This window comes from Haliaeetus leucocephalus, unplaced genomic scaffold (genome assembly GCF_000737465.1).
Source record: "Haliaeetus leucocephalus isolate CR32 unplaced genomic scaffold, Haliaeetus_leucocephalus-4.0 Scaffold439, whole genome shotgun sequence".
NCBI lineage: Eukaryota > Metazoa > Chordata > Aves > Accipitriformes > Accipitridae > Haliaeetus > Haliaeetus leucocephalus.
The window spans coordinates 4,281,749-4,309,479 of NW_010972875.1; the positions used below are offsets into that span (position 1 = coordinate 4,281,749).

General features: G+C 42.0%; 1 protein-coding gene across 1 annotated transcript; it reads right to left on the reverse strand.

Annotated features, from left to right (window-relative positions):
* Positions 1 to 354: 354 nt before the first annotated feature.
* Positions 355 to 24,066, reverse strand: BEND4 (BEN domain containing 4). Its single transcript, XM_010574549.1, has 5 exons — positions 23,817 to 24,066; positions 21,637 to 22,203; positions 8,566 to 8,657; positions 4,330 to 4,570; positions 355 to 1,069 (listed from the first exon to the last, which is right to left on the reverse strand). Exons 1-5 carry the CDS (start codon positions 24,064 to 24,066, stop codon positions 852 to 854), a joined length of 1,368 nt encoding a protein of 455 aa, XP_010572851.1. The 3' UTR covers positions 355 to 851.
* Positions 24,067 to 27,731: the final 3,665 nt, after the last annotated feature.

Sequence of the window (27,731 nt, forward strand, 5' to 3'; positions counted from 1 at the left end):
TATAAACCACAAATGAAAGCAAAACCAAGAAAAGGCAATTTAAAGCCTCTAAAGCTACATAATATGGCTGCAGAATTGGAACAGACAAAGCAAAACTTGTCTTCTGAAATGGCAATTTGTTTTTTGCAATCTTGTTTTAATGAAAACTGTCATGATCAACCCTAATCCCCTAGAAATCTAGATAAATATAGTGTCTATCTGATATACAAAGCAATTTTTATCTATTAGAAGTGCCTGTTATTGTTCTGGGTCTTTGAAGGATTCTGCTGTTGACGAGCACTGCTGTTTTACCTGGGAAGCTTAATTTCCTGGCAGAGTTGGCTAAAGGAAGTCCCTGAATTTTCCATCTTGTGTGGTATTTTAAGGTAGCATTGATAATTATGTTATTTTCTGCTAGGAAATGAGAGACCACTTCTTTTTTTGTTATAAGCGTGCAGACTTGTTCTTACATCTCCTACTCCGGGAAAGCAAATAGTACCCAGCTGTTCTGGGTCCAGACCTGGGCTTGTTATCAATAGGCAGACGAGACAGTAGCTGCTGTTTCTTTTGACATTTTTACAGTTTTTAAACGACCTTTCCTCTAGAACTAGATGAAATGAACTGCAATTTCCCTTTGAGGGTGCTATGAAGGATTTGCAAATAATAGGCACTAAGAAGTTCCATAGAGCAGGTCTTGAAATGGTTTTCTTTCTGTTAACTGGGACATGGTAGGATGGAGAAGCTGAAATGTATGCAGTATGTGTTCAAACATGCTTTGGATTCTTAAATGACAGCAGGGTAAGTGTGTTTAACAAACAGTCTCTCCTAAATTAAGTGGTTGCTACTGTTTTATGAGGTTCTTCTTACTGCCATCAATCGCCAGATCCGTCTTGCATACCTCTGTTGAAGACTTCATCCTGTGATCCTGGATGGTCAGTCCCTTCGTAATATGAGTTCCCATTGTGAAGGAAAGTCCCCACCGCACGCCCTTGGCGAGCATGTCCTACTGCGTCGCTGAATACCTTGTTTATTTGCTCTTCGGATGGCATCCACCAGTCTGGGTTGGAAGTACAATGCATCCTAATGAACTCTGCAGGAAAACATGCAAGGATAAAAAACAACTTGTCTTTGCAGCATCCATTATCGCCCAGGTGTCAAAAGCTCATGGGAAATAAGAAAGGGGGCATTACTGCTCTACTTAAGCAGAAGTAAAGCTTTATGGGGGATGCCATGATAATGCCACTTGGACCCGTTTTATTTCTGTACCAGTGTGTTTCTCCACATGCAGTGTATGTTGTTATACCTGAGCTAATTATGTGACGCATGGGACCTGGAGATAAAATCCCTTCTTGTGGAAATAAAAAGAACTAATTCGAAGTGACGACCGCGATTCAGCATGTGCCATACATGTGAAAGTTAACATGAACCGGGATGTATTTCGTTTGAAACCTGTTGTGTGTTTGTACCTTAAGGCGCTTACTCTCGTGGATCTTTATGATCGCCCTCTGCTGGCTGCTTCAACATCTGCAGGCTGCAGTAGCCCACAACCTGCTTGAAAATGTCACTACCATTATCTCCGTTTGGTGCTCCTTTCTGTTTGGAATATCTTTCATTTTAAGTCCTGCTCCTTCCATCTTCCTGAATCTGACACCTATTTTTCAGAGACTAAACTGGCCTTAGAAATAGCTAAATGAGATTAGAGGGCTAACTTGGGAAGTCTTGCAATAGTTTTCAATGCAGGAGAAAATGAATTGCACTGCATGTAATTTGGCTATTTAAGTAGCTGCTGCTTCCACGTACAGCTATTTGTATGTGATGATTGCATTTTTTATAATTTCTTTTTCAGATTCTTTGACATGCAATATGCTAAACTTGCAGAAGGTGCCTTACCAATTCTGGAGTTTTAACTGCTAGACATAGCTCAAAGAGGTGTATTTGGACTTTGAAACATCCAAAAACGATTTTAAATGTGAGGGCACCTTATTAGATATATTAGATACACTGTACCTCATATGGAAACCGAGCTTCTTATTCATTCTGTAACATTAGTTATTCCCTCATGCAGTATTGCATGTCCTAGGATATTTTTAAATTCTATTTTCTACTGTTGACAAGCCAACAGCACAATAAGTGGCGTAAGGTAACTTCATTACTGTCACCACATCTCAAGACCAGGAAATGCTGTGCTTTTACTGGGTTCCTGTGCCTGCAAGGTATCTCATCTGTTGGACAATTAGGACGTGATTTTTGCATAGCTCCTCCAGCAGTGTGTCTGCAAAAGTGATAGCTATCTCGGTTTTAAATTCATTTCCCTGGAAATCCACACAGGCAACAGTAATTCCTACCCAGTTATGTTCATGTGGGGCTCCACAGACTGGTGTTTTTCTCAGAGAAATTGTTACCACGTAAAGGAGTAATGCTGTAATTTAAGCATGCCAGGCTGTTTTAAAGCTGGTTCCAGACATCAGTCAGGTGTAGGAATATATTAAAAATGTTTATAGATGTTTAAACTACTCTGAGTGCAGACAGAGAAGCAGTTTGTACTTCCTGCTATGGTGGGAAGGCATAATTGGACGTGCTGAGAATTAGTCAGACACTTGTTACCTTGGCTTGCAAACGGGTAGGAGCCAGTGACCAACTCTTGGCACTGGAGAAAGTTGTCACGTTCCCACCCACGCACGAAAGCCCAAAGGGAGAGCTGTCTATTCTGCTTTCTTAATTGGTCCTTAGATACTGAATGTTTTGGCTTCCTTTTCAAGCTTCTGCAAATTAAGGAAATCGGCCTTTCTCTTTCTCTTTCTCCCAAGGAACGCTCCACATGTTCTGTATGTCCAGGACCCCAGAAAGGAGAGTGGCCATAAGCAAAAGTCCATTTACATGTGGATTTACTGTTAGTCTTGGTGGGAGGCAGGGGGAAGAAAGGGGAAGAAAAGAGTATTAACACTCTGCTTGTGCATAAATTATTAGGTGAAATTTAAAGTCATTTAGTAAATGGTTAATGCATTTGTATTCAGCCTTCAGTTTCCAGGAGAACTTCTGGGACCCTGAATCTTGCTCCAGACCTCTGTGCAGCACGGTGTGCAACGGACTTGCCCTTCTATTAAGCTCTGATAGAGTATAAGGTCTGACAGAGTATCATAGAACAGGTTAACAGATTCCTTTGTAGTAAAAAAAGAGCCTCTTTACCTAATTTGGCTGTATGTAAAATTTGAGTTCATTACCTGGTTACATCAATGTACCCCAACTACAGGTCTTATCTACTTGGCCTTGTTGGACTCTTCTACCCTAGATGGGACAAGGCTCCATCTGATGTATATAACCACTTTAGACTCCAGTTGGATGACTAAAGATACTTTTATCACTGATTGACCAAAATATAGCTTCTTACACTGCATTGAGTAGTAAAACATTCTTGAAGTCAGTTCAACCAAAATTTCATGTATGTGCTCACAAAATACTATAAAGTTAACTATGAGTTAATTAAAGAAATTATAAGCATATGCATTTATAAAAATGCAGATGCTGATACTACAAACACGTTTTTAATGTCCTGTTTTGTATTTTTCGTTATAAAGCCCAGTACCAGGCCTTTTGAACAATTTTAGGAAACCAAAGTATGAACTGCCACAACAGATAATTCTTCTCAATCTGGACCCCTTCTCTGTATTGTCCAACATCCTCACTCTCTCACATTGTGAAATGCTTGCAAAACTCCCCCTCCTTTTCAGGCTAAACATGGGGGAAAGTTGTTCCCTAACTTTTTCAGTCAATGTTGCATCAGTACTTTGAAGAAGAAGTTAAATCCTTGACACAGCATTTGTATACATTTTGTATGTAATTAATCTGTAGATGTTCTTGGCCCTACAAAATGTTCAAACCTATTCTGAAACTCTCTTAGCTTTTAACTCCAATGATGCACTGTGGCCTTGAGCGTCATATGCTTACTGCACATTAGGCTATAAATATTCCTTTGGTTAATTTTGCTGTATATCAGTATTAAAGAATGCCCTTTTATTTTATTATAAAAGAGTGTAATCAGGATTGTCTGATTTTCCTTCTTTGTTGTTTCAAGTATATCAGTGTCATGTGCCATTGCATTTGTCTCCTCTCTTAAATAAGCAGTCCTGTTTTTCCCATTCAAAAAAACCCCAACCACATATATAATACATACATACATATATATATGTATGTATAAAAAAAAAAAAAAGCGGAGTGTTTCTGGCTGCTTGTCACCTGCCTGTGAAACCCCTTCTAGTTCTGCAACTGTCAGCCAAATGCTTCTACTGAGCCAGAGCCAATGTGGTGAAATGAGATCACATATGGTGGACACTGAGCGAAAAGATGCAGTACCTCTGAGACATGTTACTTTTACTGGATCCAGAGGACGTCTTTCAGGACCTGTCTCTCCTGACTGCACTGACCTTTTCCTTTTTCCAAGGCCGCATGAGTACTTAAGCTCATCGGTTGTGAAAACAAATCTGATGAGATAGCGAAGGAGCCGTCGTCCATCTTTCTTGGAAGAATTTACAGCCTCATCCCACTGTTTACTAGTGATGTAGACAGGGTAGTTGTTCAGCAACTGCTTGCTCCCCTGAAAAAGTGAAATATTTCCGTTGCTTATTTCACAAGGCAAGTAAGCAAAGATGTCAGCTGCAATAAAAAATACTCTTTTCAACTAGCCGTGATACTGATGGCGAAACACATCCTGAAGTGAACGCGTAATTGCTCTTACTGAGAATGAGTACTTTTAAAATTACATTTCCGTTTTCTAGAACTTGAATTTGGTGAGGTACAAGGAATACATTTTGAGAGGTGGCTATTGATAATTTCCACTTTAACAAGCAGGTTAAAAAGAGTTAAGCATCAGTGACAGGGTATACTATTTAAGTATAACCTTTCTTCTTAATCTGTTAAAATGCATGAAAAGGGTCTTTGAAGAGTGTGATCAAATGGATCACTTCATCGCAGCTGACAGTTTACTTCAGAGGTGACTCTTTTGGTCTATTTTTATAATAAATTTATTACTTCTGTAGAACACACCCGAAACTTGACAGCAGTTATGTTACTGTGAAAAATGTAAAGAAAATAAATAAAGGAACTATGAAAACTAAAAGCTTCATTATTATTAATGAATGCTGTATTAACTCAAATTATAGCTTTACAGAAATGCTACCATGTCAGCTGGAAAGAAATTTTGCTTTTAACCTTCATAATTTGTGTGCTTCAATATTCTCACATTAAATGAACGCTGTGGGACTAATTATGGGCATTCCTGTACTCCACACACATTTATAAGCCCTCTTTAGTCAATTGTACCTAAATCGCATTTAATTCTTGTTGCCCATAAAATGCCATAGTTCAGGATTACGCAATTGACATAAGATGGTACTGTTAATATACCTGAAATAACTGAAGTACACAAAAAAGCAAACCACACCCTCCTAGAGACTCATTCACTTTTACAGCTACACGTCTTTATTAAAACACATAAATATGGAGGCCCAATTAGTAAAATCTTCGTATAGCCTCCAGCTTAGATAGGAGCTCACAGTGAACTACAGAAACATGGGTCTGATGCTCAACAGAGGCAATCAGCCGCATGCTGCACTTGTGGGCAACTGTTGCAAAGTTCTCCTCCTCGCTTCCAGATCTTTGATATCTGAAAAATCTATTTTTAAGGACTACCCTTGCCTCCTTTCATATATTTATTATAGCATCCTGGGAGACAGCGTGGGAGCATCTTTGAAGTTTTTCCTCAGGTATTTGCTTTTAATTTTTTTGCAAGTTTGATAAATATATGGAAGGTTGAATTCAGTGAAGACCATGATGAGGGGGTCATGAGAGATTCTGTACGATTTAGGGTACCACCACCTTCCGGGGGGGGTAGCATCACTGGGAGCTGAGCTTATGTGACACTCGGCTACTTGTTTGCTTTGGTGCAAACTGCTGGCAAAGACAGCTACAGGCAAATCCAACACTCTGCAAAGGAAGCCAAAATATAAAGGAAGAGATGGGGTTTGTCTGTCTGAGGGACCCCTCCCCTCCCCCCAAAACATCTCAACTCTTCATTCCCCCTGTAGCTTGTAAATCCGAGCTTGTAATCCCTAAGAGAAAGACCTATAGTCCAACTCTTGTTACCACTTGAGACTTTCTCTTTGCACTTCACTTGTCTCCTCCCACCACTGCAAAAGGGCCAGGGTCAATTCCTCCCCCTCCAGTCACGATACAAGAAGCTGCTTTAATTTTTGCCAGGTACACAGGCGCCTGGGAAGCCAGCAATATGTGTGAGGAGCTCTGCTGTGGAAAGAACATTACCCTCCACCCAGTCCAGCTCCTCGTCCTCTGCCGACATGGTGAAGGGGCTGGGGAAGGAGGAAGAGTAGGGGCGCAGCACGGAAAGCTCTTTGGGGGTATTGTAGTCTTATGCTGAAGCAACTGTGACCACTCCATCTCAGGGGGAGCTGAGGCTAGCATCTCCTTGGCTTGTTCCACCACAGAGGGAATGCACAGGACCATCTGATCCCCATGGTGGTACTTATTTTTTCAGCAGCTAGCTCCACATCCCTTTTATATAAAGCGAATTATTTTCTTACCTTAGATTTCTGAAACCTAAAACCTGTAACGAAGCAAGGACCTTTCTTACTGATACCAGTGCAAAGTACAAGCTGCAGCTAACTCTGTAGGCACTGCCTTGCTTTTAAGTCCCGGTAGGCAGGAGCAATGCAATGCAAGCCTGTAGTGGCACAGTGTAAGGCTCCAGGCTTGCTCACGTGCGTTAGGGACGGATGCTTCTATGTGGCTTTGCTAAGCAGCAAGCTATCCTAGAAGCCACCTCTGTGCTTAAATGTATTGCACTGATGGAAATAGGGTGCAGAAAGGCCCAACATCTAAATTTCATGAGAGCTCACATTACTATTAACTGAGGAGAAGGCAATAAATTTTGCGTAATTTCCTCAGCCCCAATTTTATTTTACTTCTCTCCTATTCCCTCTGAAATTTAGGATATTTTTCCTCATTCTTCTCCAAAGGCATGATATAGTGTTATGCTACCCTGTTAAACAATTGCTGGGTTCCTGCTACAGATATACTTTCATTACTTCCTCTGAAAGTAAAGCACTTCTGGGCAAAAGATTCTCGGTAAATATATGATGCAGTTTGGTGTGTCCAGCAGTCATTACACTAAAACAAACAGAAAACCTTCCAGAAATGAAATAAGCAGACCCTGAAGGAAGAACCAAAGTACAAATGCGTTCATGCTTGTATTTGTACATGATTAAGCTTATGAATAAAAGATTAGCATCTATGTGTTTAATTGAATAAAAAATTCTGTCACATCACGACAAGTTATTCCATGTGGGACATTACAGAACAGCCTCAGTTTTTACAGTGCTTGAAAATTTTAGGTATGCCAAAGAGCATTAAAAAAAGCAAAATGAATCCTTGGAATATATTTCAGTGATAACAGCTAATGATATATATAAATATAAATTTATATATGTATATATCAATTCACACAGGAAAAAACTGAATGGAGGAGCAGTGATGCGCACCCTGAACGGCTGCAAAGCATCTTCACTGAAACTACACTAAGTTGGACTACGTGAGGTTTGCACTACATATCACTGATGTGCAAAGGGAGGTCAGACTTGACCTAAGTCTTCCCTCTCCTCAGTTTGTTTCCATGAATAATGGGTAGTGACACGTATACACTACATACACAAAAGCATGCATAGCAAGAGCCTCAAATACAGACAGTCTAAACTAGAACAGTCTCAACAAAACCACTTCATTTGAGGCATTTTTACAAGCCTGGATAGAAACACACTGGAGCAAAATTCACGTGAGTTACACTAGAGCTGACAGCTAAATCTATACATCTATCTTCTAGAGAAGGGGAAGACACGAAATTTCCTGCTTTTTCACTGCAGCGCTTTTAAACAGAACATAATTACAAAAATCCCCAAACTCTGTATCAAGTATAAAATTGTCAACACTCAACATTTTGTTTGGGATGCCTTCTGAAAAGCAAGAGCACTCCAAAGCCTTGCCGAAGTCTATATTTGGGTCTGTCTGCAAAATGAAGGAAACGTATATTTTAGTGTTAACCATCTCAGGGCTGCATTAGAGCTATACTACCTGTGTAGGCATGCCTGCCTGCGTCCATACACACGACATGCTGGTACTCCCCACGCACGGGCTGCAGCCCCTGCGCACCAGCAGCTGCCAGGGTGGCCGCTGTCAATCGCTCAGCTGCAGTTCTCACCAGGCTAGCCCTAGCCTAAGTTCTACCCACAAAAATGAGGTTTCTGAGGAAAGGTGAGAGAAAAATTGCCCAAAGCAAGGCAAGCGCAGCTGGTGCCGATGGAGGGAGTTACGTGCTGCTCAGTAAAGTCATCCTAGATTATACTAGTGATGAATCTCCTCCATTTGGGGGATTACTGTACCTAAGAATGACAGTTTAATAATAGATTTTACATACTTTTACTACTAAATATATTCTTCCAGCGCCTACTGATTTATTTGCCTACATGTTTTCAATGAATTGTCAAACATAAAGAGATATAGGTTGTCTTCACTGTATACTACCTCAGTCGGATGGTCTGTTGGCTGTGGTACCATAAGCTGGTTGTGATGCTGAAGCACAGTCTTCAGATAATCTAAAACAGTCTGGCAGGGCACTGCATAAAACAAATTGCAATTACTGTATATTAGCTATCTAGCACAAAATAGAACAACAACATTAAATCAAGCAGTGTTCCTCAGGATCTGTTTTGTACGTCTGTGAGATTTATTTCAAATAGGAAATACTACTCATTTTGATTTGTGCAGATATTTCATTCAATAAATATACGATGGATGTTGTATTTCCTATGTTGAGATCTCTGATATCGCTTTTATTTTCGGCCCACTATTTTCAAAGTTTTTTTTTTCCTAGTTTGAAATTATAATTATTACAAATACAAATTAGGCCAGCAGTAATGATAATAAGAAAAAAAATCTGTAAATACTATAAGCAACCCAAACCATACAAAGGAGAAAACACTTCCTGGACTTAAATCATGCACTGATTAACATGTAAATATGCTCAAATGTTTTTGAAACTACAGTCTGATTAACTATACTGAGCAGATTTAATGATTCATATACTTTAATTCCTTTTCCCTCCCTCCTCCCAAATTTGTTATAAAACTAGGTGTTAGGCAAATTGCTTTATTTCTCTTGCCCTCATCCTCCCCCTCCCCCTTTCCATTCCCATCACTCTCATCCATTTCAGTAGTGGTACCAACATCCTATTCCCTTCTGCTGAGGTGATAGGTTAATTAGGGATGATTCAATTATGGGTCTCTCTTAAGCAGATGCTGCCACATCCCTGATTAACTCTGGAGTATTTTTGAGATACAGTGCTTTTCTCCTGAGCCTGAAACACCATAGGAGAATTAAACAGATATTAACCCAACATTAAAACTGATTTGTGCAAGACTAAATATGCATCATTTTTAAGGTACCTTATCACTCACATTTCATATGGGTTGTTTTTGTAAAATATTCAGAGATAATCTTAGCTTCAGCTAAAAATCCAGAAAAAAATACTTGTGTTCTTTCTTTTTTTTTTTTTTTAATTATTTCTTGGCATTCAGCCTTTACACCTGGAAAAATGTGATGTTTTGGGCTTTATCTTAAGCTGGCAATCTGAAAGCAAGCACTGAAATCACGGAGAATGTCTCAAGGTAGGATTTACAGGTATTTTGCACTTTCCTGGGCATTCACACTGCGCAGCAACTGTTCCCCTGTCTAGGCAGACAGGGTGCAAACCACCTTTACTCTCTACAAAACAGACTCTTTCCTAAGGGCTAAGCGGTGTTCCATCCAGCAGCCCACATACAGAAGTCATGCAAAGTGCCTGATATGAATAATAAATTCCTAAGTCATTTTACCCCACGCCAACTTCTCCGTAAAGACGACCCATCAGTGTATTTATTTACTCCTGTTTCATTTGATATATCACATCTTGCCATAGGAGGTTAAGAGGTTATGCTTCAGGCAAAAGTTAGCATTTCAAGTGACTTGTACATGTTTTATTTCTCCAGTGACTTCACTCCTTATTGCTAGACCAGGGCAGTGTCTCTAAGTAGTGTAGCTGCCACACAGTGACACTGCCATATAAGCAAGAGAGCCTGGATGCTTTTTTTTTGTAGGAAACAAAGCACTTTTAAGTATCATCGGGTGGTTTCAGAAATGTTTCAATTCTGAAAAAGTCAGAAGGGCAGTCAAACTTAATAGTCCCACCAACATGTTCTGTGGCCTTCCTGTAATTGAAGCTGTGTATTTAGTGTATAGCAGCAATCAAAAAATTCAATACAAGTTCTTATGTGGAATAAAGGACAAAAAATAACCACCGGTAACGTTTTAGTACACTGGATATTCGTAAGAAGTTGTGGCAAAAAACCAGTTTGGCTCCCCCCCCCCGTTTTTATATACAGGAAAGCACATGTGGGAAAAAGAAAAGATTTTTTTTTTTTTTTATTATTTTCCATGTGTATGGGCTGAAGGATAAGACTGTATTTCAAGACTCTTTTCTTACACTCTGTATGTGTTTGCTGTCTGGCATATCCAAAATGAAGATTAAACTAGGAACGCCCATGCACAGCTTACTCTCTGATTAAGTAGGTGTCCAAGAAAGAGGCACAAGGATCTCAAAGGCTCGCTGCCCTGGGCAGCGTCAGAAACCCTGTGACAAAGTCAGCAAAACCTCCCACCCAGGTGGAAATACTGCGGGCCACCAGCATCTCCTGTGAGATCCCGGCATCTCCTGCGAGGTGACAGTAAGGATGAAGAGGCTATGATGGGTGATCGTACTAGTGCCTGAAAGGGGCCTGATACTTGGACTTGGAGGAGAGTTCAGCGATACCTGGGAAATCGGAGATACTTGTGAAGTATCCTTTTCCTGCCCTCTCTAAACGTGTCGCTTTTTGTTTAGCAAGCTCACTGAAGACATAGTTGCCAAAGCATCAGCAGTACCTGGAAGCTTTCGACTTCTTTTGTCCCCCTGAAGCTGTGTTCAAAACAGTCTGTGAGATTTGCACTTGCTTTTCTGGTTATCTCTATTAGCAAAAGTCCCTGGTGATCACCTGATGGCTCTCAGCCATACTTGGTACTATTACCTGTAATTATGTGGAACAACGTGGGGCCTGAAAGGGAACAGAATATAATGCATCAAAAATTTCTAATTTTGGGGAGCTGATCTCACAGCAGGATGGTATTTTACCCACAGTAAGTAATTTCACCGCAGACTATCCAGACATGTATTTAGCTATGTTCTTCCAAAGGGATGGGGCACAAGCGAGAAGACAAGAGGAAACTATTTAACCCGTTGTGTCCCCAGCAGCTGAAGCACAGCTCTACTTTGATGGTATTCTGCTGATAAAATGCTTTCTCATTACCGGTGAGAAATACGAAGGTACTAAAAGCTGGCTGAAGCTTATAAATACTTCTACATTCACAAAAGCAGTAACGTTTCGAGCACAAAATTGTATGATTTTGTTCTCATTCCAGTGACCAGAGGACTCTGAGCACTTTTGACTTGTAAAGCCACCGTACATCACAGTTTGCTGCTGGTACAAATAACCTCAGCCTTTCAAACACCAGATGCTACTTGCAAAGCCAGGCTTCTTGGGCTGCCATATTAACCGAAGCCTAAAGGAAGCCACAAAGAGAATCGCACAAGGCTGAGAGTCAAAGCTTCAGTTTTGCTTCTGTGTCCCTCATAGTTCTGCAAATATTCTCTTTGCCAAGAGATAAGAGGAATCGTTTCCTCCAAATCCTGCTGCAAATGTAACTTTTTAAGAGCCTGCGGCTCCCAACTACGAGGATGAAAAATCATTTAAACCTGCTAGCTTATTTATTTCATATTTCTTTGACTTTGATGTGGTCTCTAGAGAGTTAACAAGATCATAACCGCCAGAGCAGATTCTCTGCAGGCTTATGCACGTTTCCACTACCACTGACGACACCAGCAGCGATCGGTGCCTACAGTAACCAATGGGAAAGATGCTAATGTCGAAATAACACTTGCTTGTTATGATTTAGCAGAAAGCTTGCGGGGAGGCAGTAATTTTCCTGCCCACTACGAAGAAGTTTCCATGGCCTTTACTTTCTGCAAGCGCCAGTGCCACTGGAAGTGGGAAAGCGACCTGGCCTGCAGCGAGTGGAAGACAAGTGAGATCTTTGCGGGAGCTAAAGGGTGAGGAGGAGGTGGTGCAGGGGACTGACTGAGCATGCTGGGGAAGGCTGGTCCTGCTAAGATGCTAGGCGGTGACTAAGCAGGACACACGTAAGAGGTGGCAGGTCTTCGTTGTTTATTGATCCCAGTTACAAGGCTTCGTTGTTATTCTAGGCATCTGTACGCTGTAACAAGTGCTGCTTCAGCATGGCTTGTCACAGCTTTCTCTGCGGAGTATCCTGATTTCTAATAAATAGTTGAATGGCGTGGTGGCCACCGACTGTGCCGATGACAAAAGCTGGGGTGTGATCTCTCAGTCTGACCCGCCACACAGCGCAGCAACTGCCCCAGACTAAATCCTCTTTGCACTACACAGTATCAGCAGGTAAAACACAGTACAACTCAAGTCGTCATCTCCTAGCGATGCAGTTTCTAGCCTTGGCTCGTTGTTACAGTGTGTGCTATTTCACCCTCAGAAACATACACCTTATTTCAAGTCTGCATTTTGTTTTCCTTCAACTGGGTTTTACAAAATCTCTGGAAAAGAAACGGAAAATGCCTGTCACCTGTCAGGAACTTATAGTTAGTGGTGAAGTCATTTCTCTGTCTTCTCTTTGCTAAGCTCAACACTGACCTTCCCGAGATGCTGGGTTCAAGCTAAAAGCAGAGTCCCTACACCTACTTACGTGTCTGTACATCCAAAGACCATGCCAACCCTTTTGGCCACGCTGTGCATCAATACTTGGCCAGAAAGCCACCACATCTTCCAAGAGCCTTTCTCAGTGTCCATTTCCCAGGGGCTGAAACCAAGCAGAGCGATGTTCTCTGTGCCTCAACACATGGTAATGCTGCACCGTGTTTGGCCAAGTCTGTCACCTCTCATCTTCCTCACTCACTGCTACCTCTGCGCTGCTTGCAAGCTGTGAGCAATGATTGTATGCTTTCTTTCATCGATGGAAGTATTAAAAACATGGGTTGTGAACAGTTTCACAAAGAATCCCTCCAGAAATTCAACTGCATCGTGGCAGTTTCCTGAATACAAACATATTTGCATTTTTAAAATCACTTTTTGTAATATAATGTTATGTAACACCCTGAGTATCTGCAGTACCCTCCATCAACCAAACGTTTCACCTCATCAAAACCATAATTTGGCAAGATGTTGCCTGGTACTAACTCCATTATTCTCTTTTAGTACTCTATTAATTGAAGCCGCCATCAGCTGTGCAATCGGTTTGTCTGGGCTCAGTATCAGGCCAATGAACCTACAATGATCCGGGACATCTCATGTGTCCTTTTAAAAAAAATAATGATACAGTATTTGCATCTTTCAGTCTTCTGGAGCATCCCAAATATTCAAAAACATAAAGAAAATCATCGTCAGCATCCTCTTTGTCCACCTTCATTTTTGTTTTAGCTCCTGAAATGAGCTGTCCAAATCTCATGATTTGAAAACATCATGCTTTGGTAGCAGCTGCCTAATGCTTTTGGCAATAAGCTGATGTGCACTTGTGGATGAAAAGCTGGTGTGCCCAAGCAGTTACTGCTCCCGGTGGCCTGCGCTGCGGCTCTCCTGGCGATGCCGGTCTCTGAAAGAGGGACTCCTGACTCCGCTCTTGAACCACTCTGCCTTACAACCTGGGCTGCTATCAGCATCTCTTTATGGTTTCCAAGAAGCCTGGCAAACCTGGCGCTGACCAACAAGCTCTTCAGTTGTCCTGACGCTGGGAGGGAGTTGCGGCAGACAGCTGAGGTTGCAGTCCCACCTGAAGCCGCTGCTGAATGTGTGCTGACACACAGAGTTATGGTGGAAACAGAAAATATTTCTACCTGCTTACCATCATCATCATATTGGTGCGACTGCATCATTTTACTCTTCACAAGTACCAGAACAGAAATACTCAATGAGCAGTTCCGTATTATTGACAAAATCTACCATTTCCATCTAATAATCATCCGATACTGTTATTAGGATGCCATATTTCTCCTTTAATTTGTCAGGGAAAGAATGCCTCCTCAACAGAGTGCTCCAGGTTTAATCTTAATTATTAATTTTCCACTGATCCTAACCTCTGCTTTTTACTCATCACCATCAACCTCCCTTCTACACCATTTGTTATGTTTCGAACTGTTCCTTCGCTTTCCCTCTAAGCTGGTTAGTTTTGTAACCAGCATGAAACTTTTCCTCCTAGATAGTCCTTTTGGGCATTGAACAACATGCTTTTCATGTTTCTCAATTACCACCCACTCTTTTTTTTCTTTTTTTTTAACCTTTGGCTCTAATAGTTCTTTCCAACTTTTTACCAAATGCCAAGAACATCTCTTATTATTGGTTTGGGCTGGGTTTTTGCTTATTATAAATGTTATTGGGCCACAATCACTTGTATTGGTATCTGTCGAAATGAGGGCTCTCACTTATCCTCCCCCAAACGTGGCCTGCAGTGTAACACACTCCAGGGCTGTTCATATTGCCAAAGCACAGCGCTATGAAGAGATACTTGGGCTTGCTGTAAATAAGGCATATCTCCAAGGTAAATAAGGTATATCTCCAACCTCTCCTGCTGCACCAGACAGCCCTAGCGAGAAGGGATGCCTCAACCCCAGCTCGGCCACGTGTCTCCCCACAGTGGCCTCAGCCCCATAAGCAGACAGTAAGAAATCTGGTTATTCTGTTCATTAATGAAATTCTGTGCTCTGTAGCCGACACTGGCTAGTGTTCCTCCCGGTGTTTTGCACAACAGAAGACAAATCCCTTAGCACTCAAGACCATTTACTTCCGACTCGCCAGTGGGGAGGAGAATTGGGAAGGGTGTACACCTACACGCACCCCGCTCAGACTGGCAGCTGTTAGTTAAGACTGGCTCAGCATTGCAACGCGTCCTCCTTTGCTTGACCTTGAGCGATGCTTCACTCCGAGTTCATTGCAGGGCATTTCTAAATTGATGCTCGACTGTCAAAAAGATGTAACAAATGATAGGGAACCTGCTGACGAACTACATGGCAGTATGAATTTCTTATAACATCAACGGAGATGCTTTCTCTGCCTGAGATTTGGACAAGTGTGCAATATAACATGGCTTGGATTATTTTAGCTCATACGCTCATTTATTTCAATAGTCAGCTGAAAGCCAGTGAAAGCTGCGTGGGCAGGCTGTGAAGACAAGTTGTTGGGGTGCGATGAGCTGGAAAAAGAGCGAGGGGCAAGGGGAGATGGGGGTTAGTAAAGAGGAACTGATCTCGATACTCAAGACCCTACAAATTTGGATGTTTGTAACTGGATGGTAAAATAAAACCAGCACCCATCTGTAGTGAGAGCAGCCAGCAGAAATCAGAAGTGACACTACACGCAGAAGGGTGTTAAGGACTGGCTAAACTGACCTATGTGCCTGCCAAAAGCAGGAAAGGGAGTAAAAATTATAGCAAATATCCCGTTACTTTTAAAATCCCTCTCAGTTGTGTTTTCCAGGTGGAGTGGAAAACCGTCTTACTTCTGTTAAGCTGCACCTCAAAAGCCATTGTATTCCTTTTCATTTTCTTTTGCAAAAATATTTCTTCCCGAAAGAAGAAAGAATGTGCCCCTTCCATACGCCCCTGGGATGTACACCTCTGCCAAAACAACAGAAGAAAAGACATAAGGCATCTGTGCATCTCTCATTTAAGCGATGCTGCCACATGCTCCTGTGGCTTTTATTTTTTGTCTGTGCTCCCTCACTTTCCTTCTACTTAATAGAAGGTACCTCTTCTTGGCCTCCCTTTCAGCCATGAAGTCTTCAGGCAGGGACCTCCCCTGTAAACCCCTCTACACACTTATACCGCTGATAACTAACAGGGAAACCAAGGAGCCCTTGGTGAGGGAGACAGCAGTTTGTGTCACTAAAATGCCAAATACTGACTTGCAAAACGCAAACCAAAGTTGAGACCGGGGAGTTCAGCCTCGCCAGGCTGAACCGCAGCTCCCTGCAAAACTTCCACCAGCTTTTGCTCTCCAAGGTAGGCTAAGAAACCTGACCCCCCAAATTCTCACGTTTTTACCTGGAAGCATCGAGGAAACAGATTAATAAAGCCCTGGTCTGCTGCAGTTACATGTTTCAGTAAGTTTTTGTACTCAGGCTGGTTTTGCAAACTAAGCTGGCACCCCCAAGCTGCAAAAGCAAAGCCATGCTGCAAATCCAAAGGGGTTCTCGTGCCAAACACTGGGCAACCGCGCTCGAGGCTCTGTCTTCCCGAAGTAACTTCACGCTTTGAAGCTGAACAGCAGAACGAGGCCAGAGATCAGACCAAAACATCCAGAACATCAAGGGAAACCAAAGAAGTGGTTAAATGTGAACATCAAGAAAAAGGACAAAAAAAAAAAAAAGACATGAAAAAGTGTTCGTCATCACCCTTGATGGCTGCTTTATCTACGCTGCTGCTGTGGTAGGCTCTTTGGAAACGCAATGCTCTGAAAGTATAAAGGAGACAGGATTTGTAGGGAAAAGTAATATCTTTTATTAGATCATCCGATATAGTCAGGAAAAAGAGTCAAGCCTTGGGCACACAAAACCTTCTGGAAAACTTGTCTGACTTTTTCAATTACATTGATATTAACTCTACCTGCAAATCCTGCTTTACTTTGGCTACTTCCAGCCACCACGAGCGTTGTCTCTGTAGGTGACCACCTCTCTACATTTGAGGGTTTTTTTCACCCTCATTCTCCCGCAGGTTGCTGGAGTATTTTTTGCTGCTGGGCCAACAAGGTAAGAATAATTACTGTATTTATCACACACTGCTTCCCCTTACTTATTTGTACCTTTTCACTACTTTCAGGCTGTTTTGCCCAAAACCATGAAGCAAAGCTCAGAGCACCCGGAGGCAAACCCTCACTCATGACTCCTGGCCTTTGCTTTAACCACCTGGAAATATTTTCTCCCTTTTAGGCTGAAAGCTGTGAGAAAATGCTGCTGACAATAGCGAAGGAGAACTGCTTAATATCCCTATATATTAGAGGGTCTAAATCCAGGTCTTACATGCAGTCTCACAAATAAGTCTTTAATTTTACTATTGGGAATGTATCACAGCCCTAATAATTTTTATACAGAGGAAAGAGATTAGGAGACATTTTTCTCCTCATATAGATGGATTACTTTGCTCTGTTCTTGACAGTCTCAAAACCTTAAAGAGCCAATGACAAGTTTGCCAAACTCCTTCCAGGAATTATCTAATCTTTAAGTATTTTTCAAAACAAGACAAAATAACACACTGAATGAAAATGTTTCTCTTTTTTTCAGTTGAACTGAAGACTGAAAATGTTCAGTTAATGTTTTTGCCTTAAAAAAAAAATACTGGGGAAAACTGCGCAAATTGCAAGACGTCACATTGCTTCAAAACCAAAGCACTGAAATAGGAATTTTTCTTCATTTATTCCATAGCTGAAACAATTAAGATTTCACACAAATTCTAAGTATTGTTTCAGTCAAATCAAATGGGTATTTTCTGAGAAAAAAAGTCCCAGCAACCAAAACATATGCAATATTTCACCCATGTAATTGCTTTTCTCCAGCGGTGATCTGCCAAAGAGTGATGCTAGGCTATGGGCAAAAAGATCCTACAGGACTGGAGGGCTTCTACAGCAACAGGGCAGAGTCCTGAAAACAGAAAAATCTTATTTTCTGTGTCCAAAAGCTACAAAAGGATATGTTTTGTATAATATTCGTGAAAAAAAAAAGTCGTTGCCTTTACATCTGCTGAGAAAACACTCTTCTTCCTGGTAGTCTCTTTGTGAGCCATGCAAATGGTGCTTTGCAGAGCTAGAGGCAGAGATGTACGGCGGTAACTATTTTTAGACTGCAAACTCTCATGGATTTTAAAAGGGCTTTTGCATATGGAAAGTCAAAAAAAAAAAAGGCAAAGTATTTCAGGAAAAGAATAAAATGATTCATAGACGGTTAGGGAGCAGAAGGGAGGGGTTGGTGCCTTTATCTCCTGTTGACAGGGCTGCTAGCGGGAGCCTCAGCACCCACGGGGAGGGCTCGGTGCACGCCTCCCACCGACCCACGGGGTCCCCTGCCAGCCTCACCGAACAGCTCCAGCCCACCTCCCTCAAGGAGGAGAGGGAAACCCACTACCTCAAAAAACCTGCTCCGTCAGCGGCTTGATGGGACAGTATGGCAGCCTCCGCGCTCATCGAGCTGCCTCCACAGTTGCTCCGCCGCTGCACTCATCGCCTCGCCTGGCCCGTCGGACGCCCGGCGTCAGGCGTATGAATGCGCAAGGAAGAAAGTTTGTGCTCCGAGATGACTCTGATGTGATGACAGATAGTGGCAAACGACACACAAACCCTCTGCAGAGGGCTTTCTGGCTCCCTGCCAAGGCACGCGACGTCTTGATGGGCAAAAAAATCGTGCTCAGAGAACGAGCGTTGAACCCGTTTACATGCAGAGTTGGGCATTTCAAGTCACAGAAAAATTTCTGCGAGCTTCTTTGGTGGCAGAAGCTCAGTGGAGCAAAATCAGCACTGGAGACAAAGATAATCAGACATTGCCTTTAGCTGGTTTTTGATTAACCTTGCTCAGTAGTGGCTGTGGGACTGCCTGGGGAGCTCAGACCTCTGTCCTACCACGTAGCAAAATCTGAGGGCACCTTCTGGAGCTCTTAACACTTCCTCAAACACCCGGGTCACTTTAGACCTATCTGTATACATCACCCAGACAGCAGCAGAGGCATCTGATGACGATTTTATGTTGGCTGATGAAGTCATACATCCTTGCACACTTATTTTACATTTGTCTGCTTCCTCTGAACCACTGTTAACAAGGTGTTTCATTACTCCTGGGGGGTGGAAAATTCCTATGCTTATGTATGTTTATCTCTCTTTTAAAGGGAGATGAAGGGTAACTGTGATGACCCAGGTAAATACTGGCTGCTTAGCCTGGCATTAATCCTAGCAAAATACAGGCAATCGCAACGGAATTCAATTGACTAAGAGCTAAAGAATATGAATATAATTAATGCCAGTCAAAACAGTCTTATGGAAAGTGGATCTTGTCAGACTAACCTGATTGTCATTCTTTGATGAGATTATAGGTTCGCTTGAAAAAGTTGGGTTGAACAGATGTAATATACCTAGACTCCTGAAGGGCATTTAACTTAGTACCGTGAGTGATCTGATTGCAAAAGCAGCAACACACATCAGTAGACTGGAGCATACACGGATTAAGAACCTGCTACCGACATCTCAAGTATTTGTCATTGGGGGAATCATCATCAATAGATGTGTTTCTAGCAAGGCTCGACAGGGACTGACAGCAGCCTCAATACCATTTGACATTTCCAACCAGGATCACGAAGTTAATTTAAAAACAATCAAAAAAATTCTGGATGATACAGAAATTGGTGAACCAGCAAACAGTGGGCAAACAGGACAGCCAAAGCAATCCGGATCACTTAGTAAATGAACACAGCCAAATACAAAGTATGCATGTCTAGGAAGAAATGCGCACAGAATGAACAGCTCAGCTGCACAACCGATCGCCAAATGACCAGGGCAACCGCGGGTGGGAACAAAGAGACCTATTCACCTTCGCTCAGGCAGACAGGAACACATTGCACTTATTTCCAGTGCCCAGATTTTAAAGAAATGAGCAGAAGGGGAGAAAAGAACTGCAAAGAAGAATTCAACTCATTTGAGGAGTTTTAAACAGCCGTTTGCTTAGTTTACCTAAGATGGAAATCAAGTCACCTTTCAATCTGTAAGTACCTTCAACGAGAAAAAGCACCAAGTCCTATACAGCACTTCATTTAGTGGAGCAAAGCATAAAAGTCAATGGCTAGAAGCTGATTTCAGATAGTCAGGCAGGGAATAAAGCACACATGTTCACCAGTGTAATTAACCATGGGAGTCAAGTGTCAGGGTAAGAGGTAGAGCCACTGCCCACCAGAGTCGCCAACTCAGGACTGGAGACCTTCTGAGATATTACTTGAGTCAAATGTAAGTTATGCTTTAGTCAAAGTCAAAAAGATTACTGGGTTCAATATAGGTGATTGAATGAAAGCTGTAGGTTAGCTTATAGACTCTGATGATCATTTTCGGTCTTATACACCTGAAGCTAGGACTCAGCAGGAGTTGAAGTCCACACGATTCCCTTTGTCACACAGTGCTTCCACATGACGTATGAACCACTACTGAATCTAGTGAGAGTGCACGAGTTATGGTAACTCCGGATTTTGGGAGGGGTGGGGGAAGTATTCCAAATTTTGGGATTTCTCTGCACTGAACAATGATGCTTACAGGATTTGCTGGTACCCCTAGGGACCAATGCACAAAAGAAAAACACAATGTAATACGAATAATGGATAATACATCACTGATAGCTGGGGAGAAGAATTATGGAGACTGCTGCTTGCTTTTTGCTCAGATACTGCAACTGCACCTACGTACTGGGGCAGTAGTTGGTTACTGCCTTCTTCCTTCCTGCATAGTCAGCAGAGCTTTGAAGTATTTTGTCTCTTGCAGCTCATGCTAAATTATCTGTGCTTTTCTGCCATTTCAGGATTAGTTCAATTTACTTTGCATGGATCTAGCCTAAGCACCTCAAACTTTAGCTAGCAAAGGGGCAGCTCCCTAGTGTTTATACATGTCAGAAGCATGTTGTATACTTATTTACTTTACTAATTCCAATTTGCTTTTCTATTATTATTTGAGCTGTATTTTTGCCTGTGCTTAAAGTTTAGAGGATATGGGTCCAAGATACTTTGTTCTTATCCAATACCACTCTTCAAGTATCTTGGCGCACCTTAACAGTGAGAAGTTGTAAGTTTAAAGGGGCACAAGAAGTTTTTCACAGAGGGGGTTTCTATTAGATGGAATTTTTCTGCCTGCTTTCTCTCTCCCTGTGGCTGCTAGGTATTGCTGAACTGAGGAAGTTGTTGTCAAGCTTTTTTTTCAGGTTTTATTTGAAGATGAATGGGAGGAGATCTATTTATGCTTCTCACTGAGCTAACAGCAATTTAAGAGATACTGTTCAACATAAAAGACAAATCTATTTCAGTTAAAAGTATGGATGTAACTTTGAATAGTTTCTTTAAGTAACCAAAAAAGGAGTCCCAAAAGGGAATTTGGTTTATAAGCTGCAATATCACTTAAAGAACAAGATAGATAATTAGGTATAAAAGCCTATGTTTGAAATTACTGTGACAAACCACCTGACATTTGCAATTTTGGATTACAAGCACACCCCATCCTGAACACAGCTCACTAGTCTAGGACTCAAGATTCATATGGATGAGTACCAGCAGACAATTTTCCACTGAGCACAGCTACAGGAATTTTGGCTGGAGACAAATTCCAGTGTTTGATTACTACGATCACAACCTTAAAAATGACTAGAACTTAAAACAAACTACCACCCAAACTATTTTTATCACTGACTGACAGTATTATATGGCAGGGGATTATTTACCTGGAATGCTCTCCAATTTTCTACGAAGTTCCTCATTTTCTTGTTGCAATGAAATTACCTCCTGCTCTAGCTCTTGACACCGAGGGCAGTAACCTTCTTCCTCTTCCTCCTCTTCCTCCTCTGGAAGTGTAGAAGATGATGGGTGACCGTGAGATTCAGATGTTGCTGGAGATGTCCATCCACCTAAAGTGTGTACTGGAGAGGTTGAAAGTGGATCCACATCTGCCAAATGGCTAAAATCGTTTACTGATGAGGTGTTCTGAGAAGGGAAACTCCCAGAAAGCAAATAGTTCTGAAGGGAATCGGTAAAAACTCTCAGAAAGGCTGAGGTTTGTTGTTTCTTTTGCATATACTGCATCTCTATGTCTAAAATGTCTGATGTCTGACTATGGACCATTTTCCCAAGCTGACATTGCTCTTGTCTTTCACTATAATTTGGGTTTTCCTGCTTTATACAAGAAATCATGGACTGAGGGTGATTGTTGTCCAGTAGTTTTCCACCACAATTTAAGAGACTTAGAACCCGGCTGCATTGTTGGGCAAAGGCATCCAGAATCATTCGACTCTCTGCAACAAAAGAAAAGATGAATCACAGAAACCTAATGCAAAAGGTTATGCCAGGCAGTAACAGCTAGATGAATGTACACAACTGTTTACAGTAGCATGCATTTTATTTCTGAACACATTAAAATTATGGCTTCTGCTTTAATACTTCTGCAACACTGTGATTTAAAACAATCCCGACTTTGCTTCTATTTTGAGAGTGCCCTTGTGCCCTTGCTGTTAATCAGAAATGCACTGTGATGATAGTCACTGCTTACTGCCATCTTCTTTCAGATGGATTAAGACAGGAAAATGGGGAAGAAAACACAAACTCCATCCAATTTGCTACAAGTAAAAGTTCAAGTAAGTACTTCTCTGGAAGCCTATTTCAAGCTGCTGGTGGGCATTGCCTGTACATATTTGCAGGACTTTGCGCTACACCTTCATCCTATGCCCTGCTCCTCTCCAACAAGGCTTCCAAGCTTTGTTTTTTCTCTCTTACATCTTTGCTGCACTTGCTTGACATTGGGCGTGGGACACTTCACGTGACCCACCTCCAATTCTATGGACTTTGCTTCTGTTTCTTTTGCTTTATGTTCCAGATACGTCCAAGAACAACTCAAGAGTGATAAACGCAAAACCCTCTTCTTGCACCAAACAAAGGCATCAAATGTACAACATGAAGCTGCTCTGGTCAGGGGAGGAATTCTCTCTGTCCTGCTGACCTCCTACGAATTTGTGGGCAGGCCAGTAACACGCAGTGGAGAGCAGTGCAGAGCTCTCCAAGCAGCTCTGGATGTAATCAGGGAACTCTACGTGGGGCTGTGCAGCAGTTTCTGGAGGCAGCAGCTCGGCTCTGGAAGTAGGGTAAGGATGCCATGCTGCACCTAGTCAGCTTGGCCTCTAATGACAGGAGGTGTCACGTCTCAGGGAGCAATAGCAGCTACAACCTAAACCTACATAGCAGGATGGTTCATTTCTGCAGTGTCTATGTATATAGCTCAAGCTGCTGTAACAGTTCTTGGACCCAGATGGAAAATGACCAAAGACCTTTATGGTACGACCTGTTAGGTTCCCCAGTAAAAATAACGCCTTTTAAAAAATTTTTAGCTTATTCGTAGCTGAGTTCCTCTAGGTGTCTAAAAAGATGTAACTAACATTTTGCATGAGATTAAAAAAAAAAAAGACTTGTAGGTTTAAGCGCTGCCAATTTTGGAGAGCTCTTCTCAGGCAGGCTTGACTTTTAGAAAGTGACAAATGCATTTACTTTTGAAAAGGCAAGCTGCTACAGATGCATGAGACTAAGCACCCCAGACCTTAATTTATCTTAACGTCATCACTAGAGATGAAAACATAGCCTCATCACACTGATAATAAGTAAAGAACAAAAATGTTAGGAATTCAGGCCTTTAAGAGGTGGCACTTCTCATGGTGCTCTCCACAATCCAGAAGACACACCTTCTGGTGGAAAATCGACTTCACACTGAAGTTAGTACAGCTGGCCTGAAGAATATTTGAAACAACGCTAATTTGCATTTTTACCATCCTCCAGATCTCTGCACAGAGGGCAGGGCTGAAGCAGCATACAACTGCTTTCGGCCTCGAACGCAGCCGGAGGAGACCTCCCCGGCACAAACCCGAGGATGGACGGGACCTCCCGAGGACTGAACCGCAAGCGCAGGGATGCGAGGCAGCCAGAGTAAGCACAGGCGCGGTGCTGGGTGACGAGGCGGCCAGGGCCAGGCAGAGAGAGCCCACCGGCACGTGAAGGACTGGGGTGGTCCCAAGACCACTCGAAGCACCCTCGCCATCAGCCTCCCGTGCTAACAAGTCACACCACCCCCTTGTAGATGGGCTCGGACGAACCAGAGCAGATTTCTCCAACATCTTTGGTCCAAAATGTTAAGCGATGCCCTCTGTCCACACTACAAACTCAGAAGGGCAGAAAGGCACAGGCACTGCTGCCCACTTTGGAAGTGGGTGCTGGTGGGGTGCCAGGCGCTCTGCAGCCTCCATACCTGCTGTCCCTCCTTACCTTTTACCGCATTAACCCAAGGCCAGCTGTCTTTAACCCTTACGATGCAAGTGCAAAATAACACAGCACAACAGACGTAATATAAATTAAAAGAATGGAACCTCAGTGACATTGCAGCTTTCCAGCTGGGACCTACTGATAAACCAAAAGAAAATCAAGAAACTCAAGCATCACCAACGACCTGAAGTTGGGCTTTCTTTGCCTTATTTCTTTACTTCCCACATTTTCCCTTTAAAATTATTACAGGATGATATTGATTGGAACTTTGCAATCCTACTACAGAGCAGTTTTTTCATTCATTTTAATCCTATAATCCGATTCCAGACCTGAAGTCATATTTACTGTTTGTATTTTAATCATTATGGTCCCTGCTGACAAAACAGTTACTCATTCTTTGCGTATCCTTGTTGCAAGCGGACACAATATGAATGAAACAACTGAAAAGGGATTAGATTAGTGTAAGAGATGTTATTCTAATATTATGGCTTCTCCTAAAATATGGCAAAAAGTAGCCTGACATTTCAAATACCAGTTTTGAAGAATGCTATAATACACACTAACATCAGTAAAGATAAAATTAATGATTAGTTTTGTTGTAAAATTGAATGCATTAGGCACATTCACTGTGATAATAGCTTAAAATGTAACCGAAATTTTAGACAGAAATGACAGTATTGATTTAATCTTCAGTTCAGCATCAGATCTACTACAAAGACACAATAACAGCAATTACTGGTTTTTTTTCTTAACTTTAACCCATACTCAAAAGATATAAAAATGAAAGTCATGACAAGGCAGGGCTATTTTGAAACGCTAGCACAAAAATTCACAAATACTTTTTTTGTGGGTACTGCTGGGCAGCAATAGTGAGGGATGCTCTCAGCACACATTCTGGAAACATCTGGCTCTGTGCTGAAGCGGGTACCACTTTGAAGCGACTTCTTCACCAGTAACTGTACATGTACCCACAGTCTGAACAGTCCTAAATGAGAATGATAACCAAGGTTATCTCTTGTGATGGAGGAAAAATAAAAACAAATGCTGCCCATTTAGCATATATTGTAGAAACTGGGATTTCAGCTTTTACAGACTGACTGTAATTAGAAATGCAAGCACTGTGCAATGTCTAATCACTAAGAAATGACAAAAAGTTGTTTTTATGTGATTACTACTGAATAATCACTGATCTATGATTCTTAATTGACTTAACGTAATGTTTGTATTTTCTAGGAAAGGAGGATTCTATTGAAATGACTGCACCGGACTAAAACAGTGTAAACAGTTTATTAGAGTCTTATTGTGATATTCCTTTTTCTTATTACGATGCTCACCAACCATGTAATTCTAATGTCTCAGACCCCGCAGTCTTCAGTCGTACAGAACTTCTATCGACTTTAACTAGACTTTTGCCTGAAGGTAGACTTGCTGGATCAGGCCCATAAAGTGCTAATATAGCGGGATTAAATTGCTAAAAGTGTAAGTATTCCTAACTAGATTTATCTGAGAGTGCAAGCAACCAGAAGATACTATCATATGGCAAATCAGGTACCAACTCCCAGATACAGCGTTCATCTTTACATCTTTTTCTCATTGATGCTAAACTGTGGGGCTTCTTAACTATCCAACTGCCAAACTAAAACCAGGGTTTTAGTAAGAGCAAACTTCTAAAACTCAACCTGACAACTTACATTTTCTGATGCATCAATGTATCTGGAAAGACTGGCAGGTATAACATCAGCTTTTCCTACACCTGAGGATCTTTTCAATACTTAGACCAGACAGCTTTATTAATAAGGCATTGTGTTGGGTCTCAATGGCTCTGGATTCAGGTCGTGGCTTTTCCATAGTCTCCTTTGTAATCTTGGGCAGCTGGTTTAAAAAGTCATCTTTGTAACTATTGAGTGGGTCTGAATACCATACATTCTTCCTTGCAGGGAATGTATTAATAGGTATTAAATTTTCAGCAAGATTCCAAAGTTCGGGTTCCTTCACAATTTCAATCATCTCGCTCTTCACTTGCAGTGTTTCAGCCCTCTCGCCTGATAGTTTGTATTTCTTGATTCGTTAGATTATTATCACATTAATTCAGATCCTGGGGCAGCAGCTCTGTACCTCCCAAGTGGCTCTGTCCATGCATATAGACTTTGTCATTAAGTTTTTAGATATGAAGGCTGCTGTAAATATCTACGCTTGGGTCACAAAATCGAGAGCATATGACACCTACCATGACTAAGTGATGCTTTATGGGGCATTTTGCATGAAGATCACCGAGACAGTCCAGTGGATGAAGACTAGAAGTGTTTGGCCAGTTCAGTACTGATCTGATAGACCTACTTCCAGATGGGGGTTTCCAGCTTCTTGGTTAAGGCCAAAATAATGATCTTCACCTTCTCTGTTCACTTAAACTTTCTTCTGTCCGGGTGTGATAGAGCTTTATTAACTGGTTGTTAAACATGCCAGGTTGTTGGCACTGGAATAACACCTCTAAGACAGCTCTGCTCTTCTTTCTCTGCTTTCCATGAAAGCCCATCTTAAATTTTAAGGCACGCTATAAAGTCTACATCACGCTTTCCTAAAGAAAAGGAGTTTCTCCGGTGGACTACGACACTGTTTAATGTACCCATTACCAAAGACAAAGATACATGTTGTTTTCATACCAGGAAAATAATCTGAATAGACTAATAGACTTAATATTTTACAGGAGAAAATGGGTATCTGCTGGTGCTTTGAATGCATCCGTTTGTGTGGCTTACTCCGCAGCAGCAGTGGTCAGAGTAACCACTATTCACTAGAGGGGAGAGAGAAGGCTCGCGTTGCACTGCAGCTCCACATTTCTCGTTGTAAGGCGACACTTCTCTTGCAGGATTCTTCCCTACAAGATGGGATCTCAAGCTAGATCTTTCCTCACCATGCTCCAGGGCAGAGAACACCTGCTTCTCCTCCTTCCTCCAACCTCTTCCTGCAATTCTTCTGGAGTCTGGAGGCCAGTCTCTTGGAGAGGGACTGAGGAAGAAACCATTCATTCTTGGCAAGAGCTCTAACCATTAGGAAAAGCTTCAAAAATATGGAAGCATCCTTACTTGTGGCTGCCTTTGAGGTGCCCCCTCTCAAAAGCAAACGTGGTGCTCTGAATCCCAAGGGGCCAGACATGTCACGCCCGAAGATTAAGAATCAACCGCATTAAGCATTTAAGCTGCTAGCCCAGAGTGAGACATCCCAGGAATGGTGTTTTACGAGCCAGCTTGCTCAGTTGCCTGCACAAGTGAAGAGGTGTCAGCAAAAAGAGGGGAATCTCTGAAACTGAACTTAGGAAATGAGTGTCCCTACAAAACTGTGATCTACAGCCCTCCACCCCCTCGATCAAGTAAGCACCCGCCAAGTGCTGCGGGTAAGCTAAGTGGGAAAACTGTGCAAGGCATGGATGGTGACTGTCTGCCTTGTGGAGGACAACTCAGCAGACCTGCAGCTGGATACCTGCTGAGGGAAGGAAGGATCCTTCCCTCCCTATAACACCCAC

Bases quoted from the DNA above. Each gene is read 5' to 3' on its own strand.
- BEND4 (XM_010574549.1), bottom strand. From the start codon at position 24,066: ATGTTGGAGAAATCTGCTCTGGTTCGTCCGAGCCCATCTACAAGGGGG. The intron at 22,204-23,816 runs GTTTGTGCCGGG...CTTTTGTTGCAG, and splicing joins GAGGTCCCGTCCATCCTCGG to AGAGTCGAATGATTCTGGAT. The intron at 8,658-21,636 runs GTAAATAATCCC...TGTTTTATGCAG, and splicing joins AAAATTGGAGAGCATTCCAG to TGCCCTGCCAGACTGTTTTA.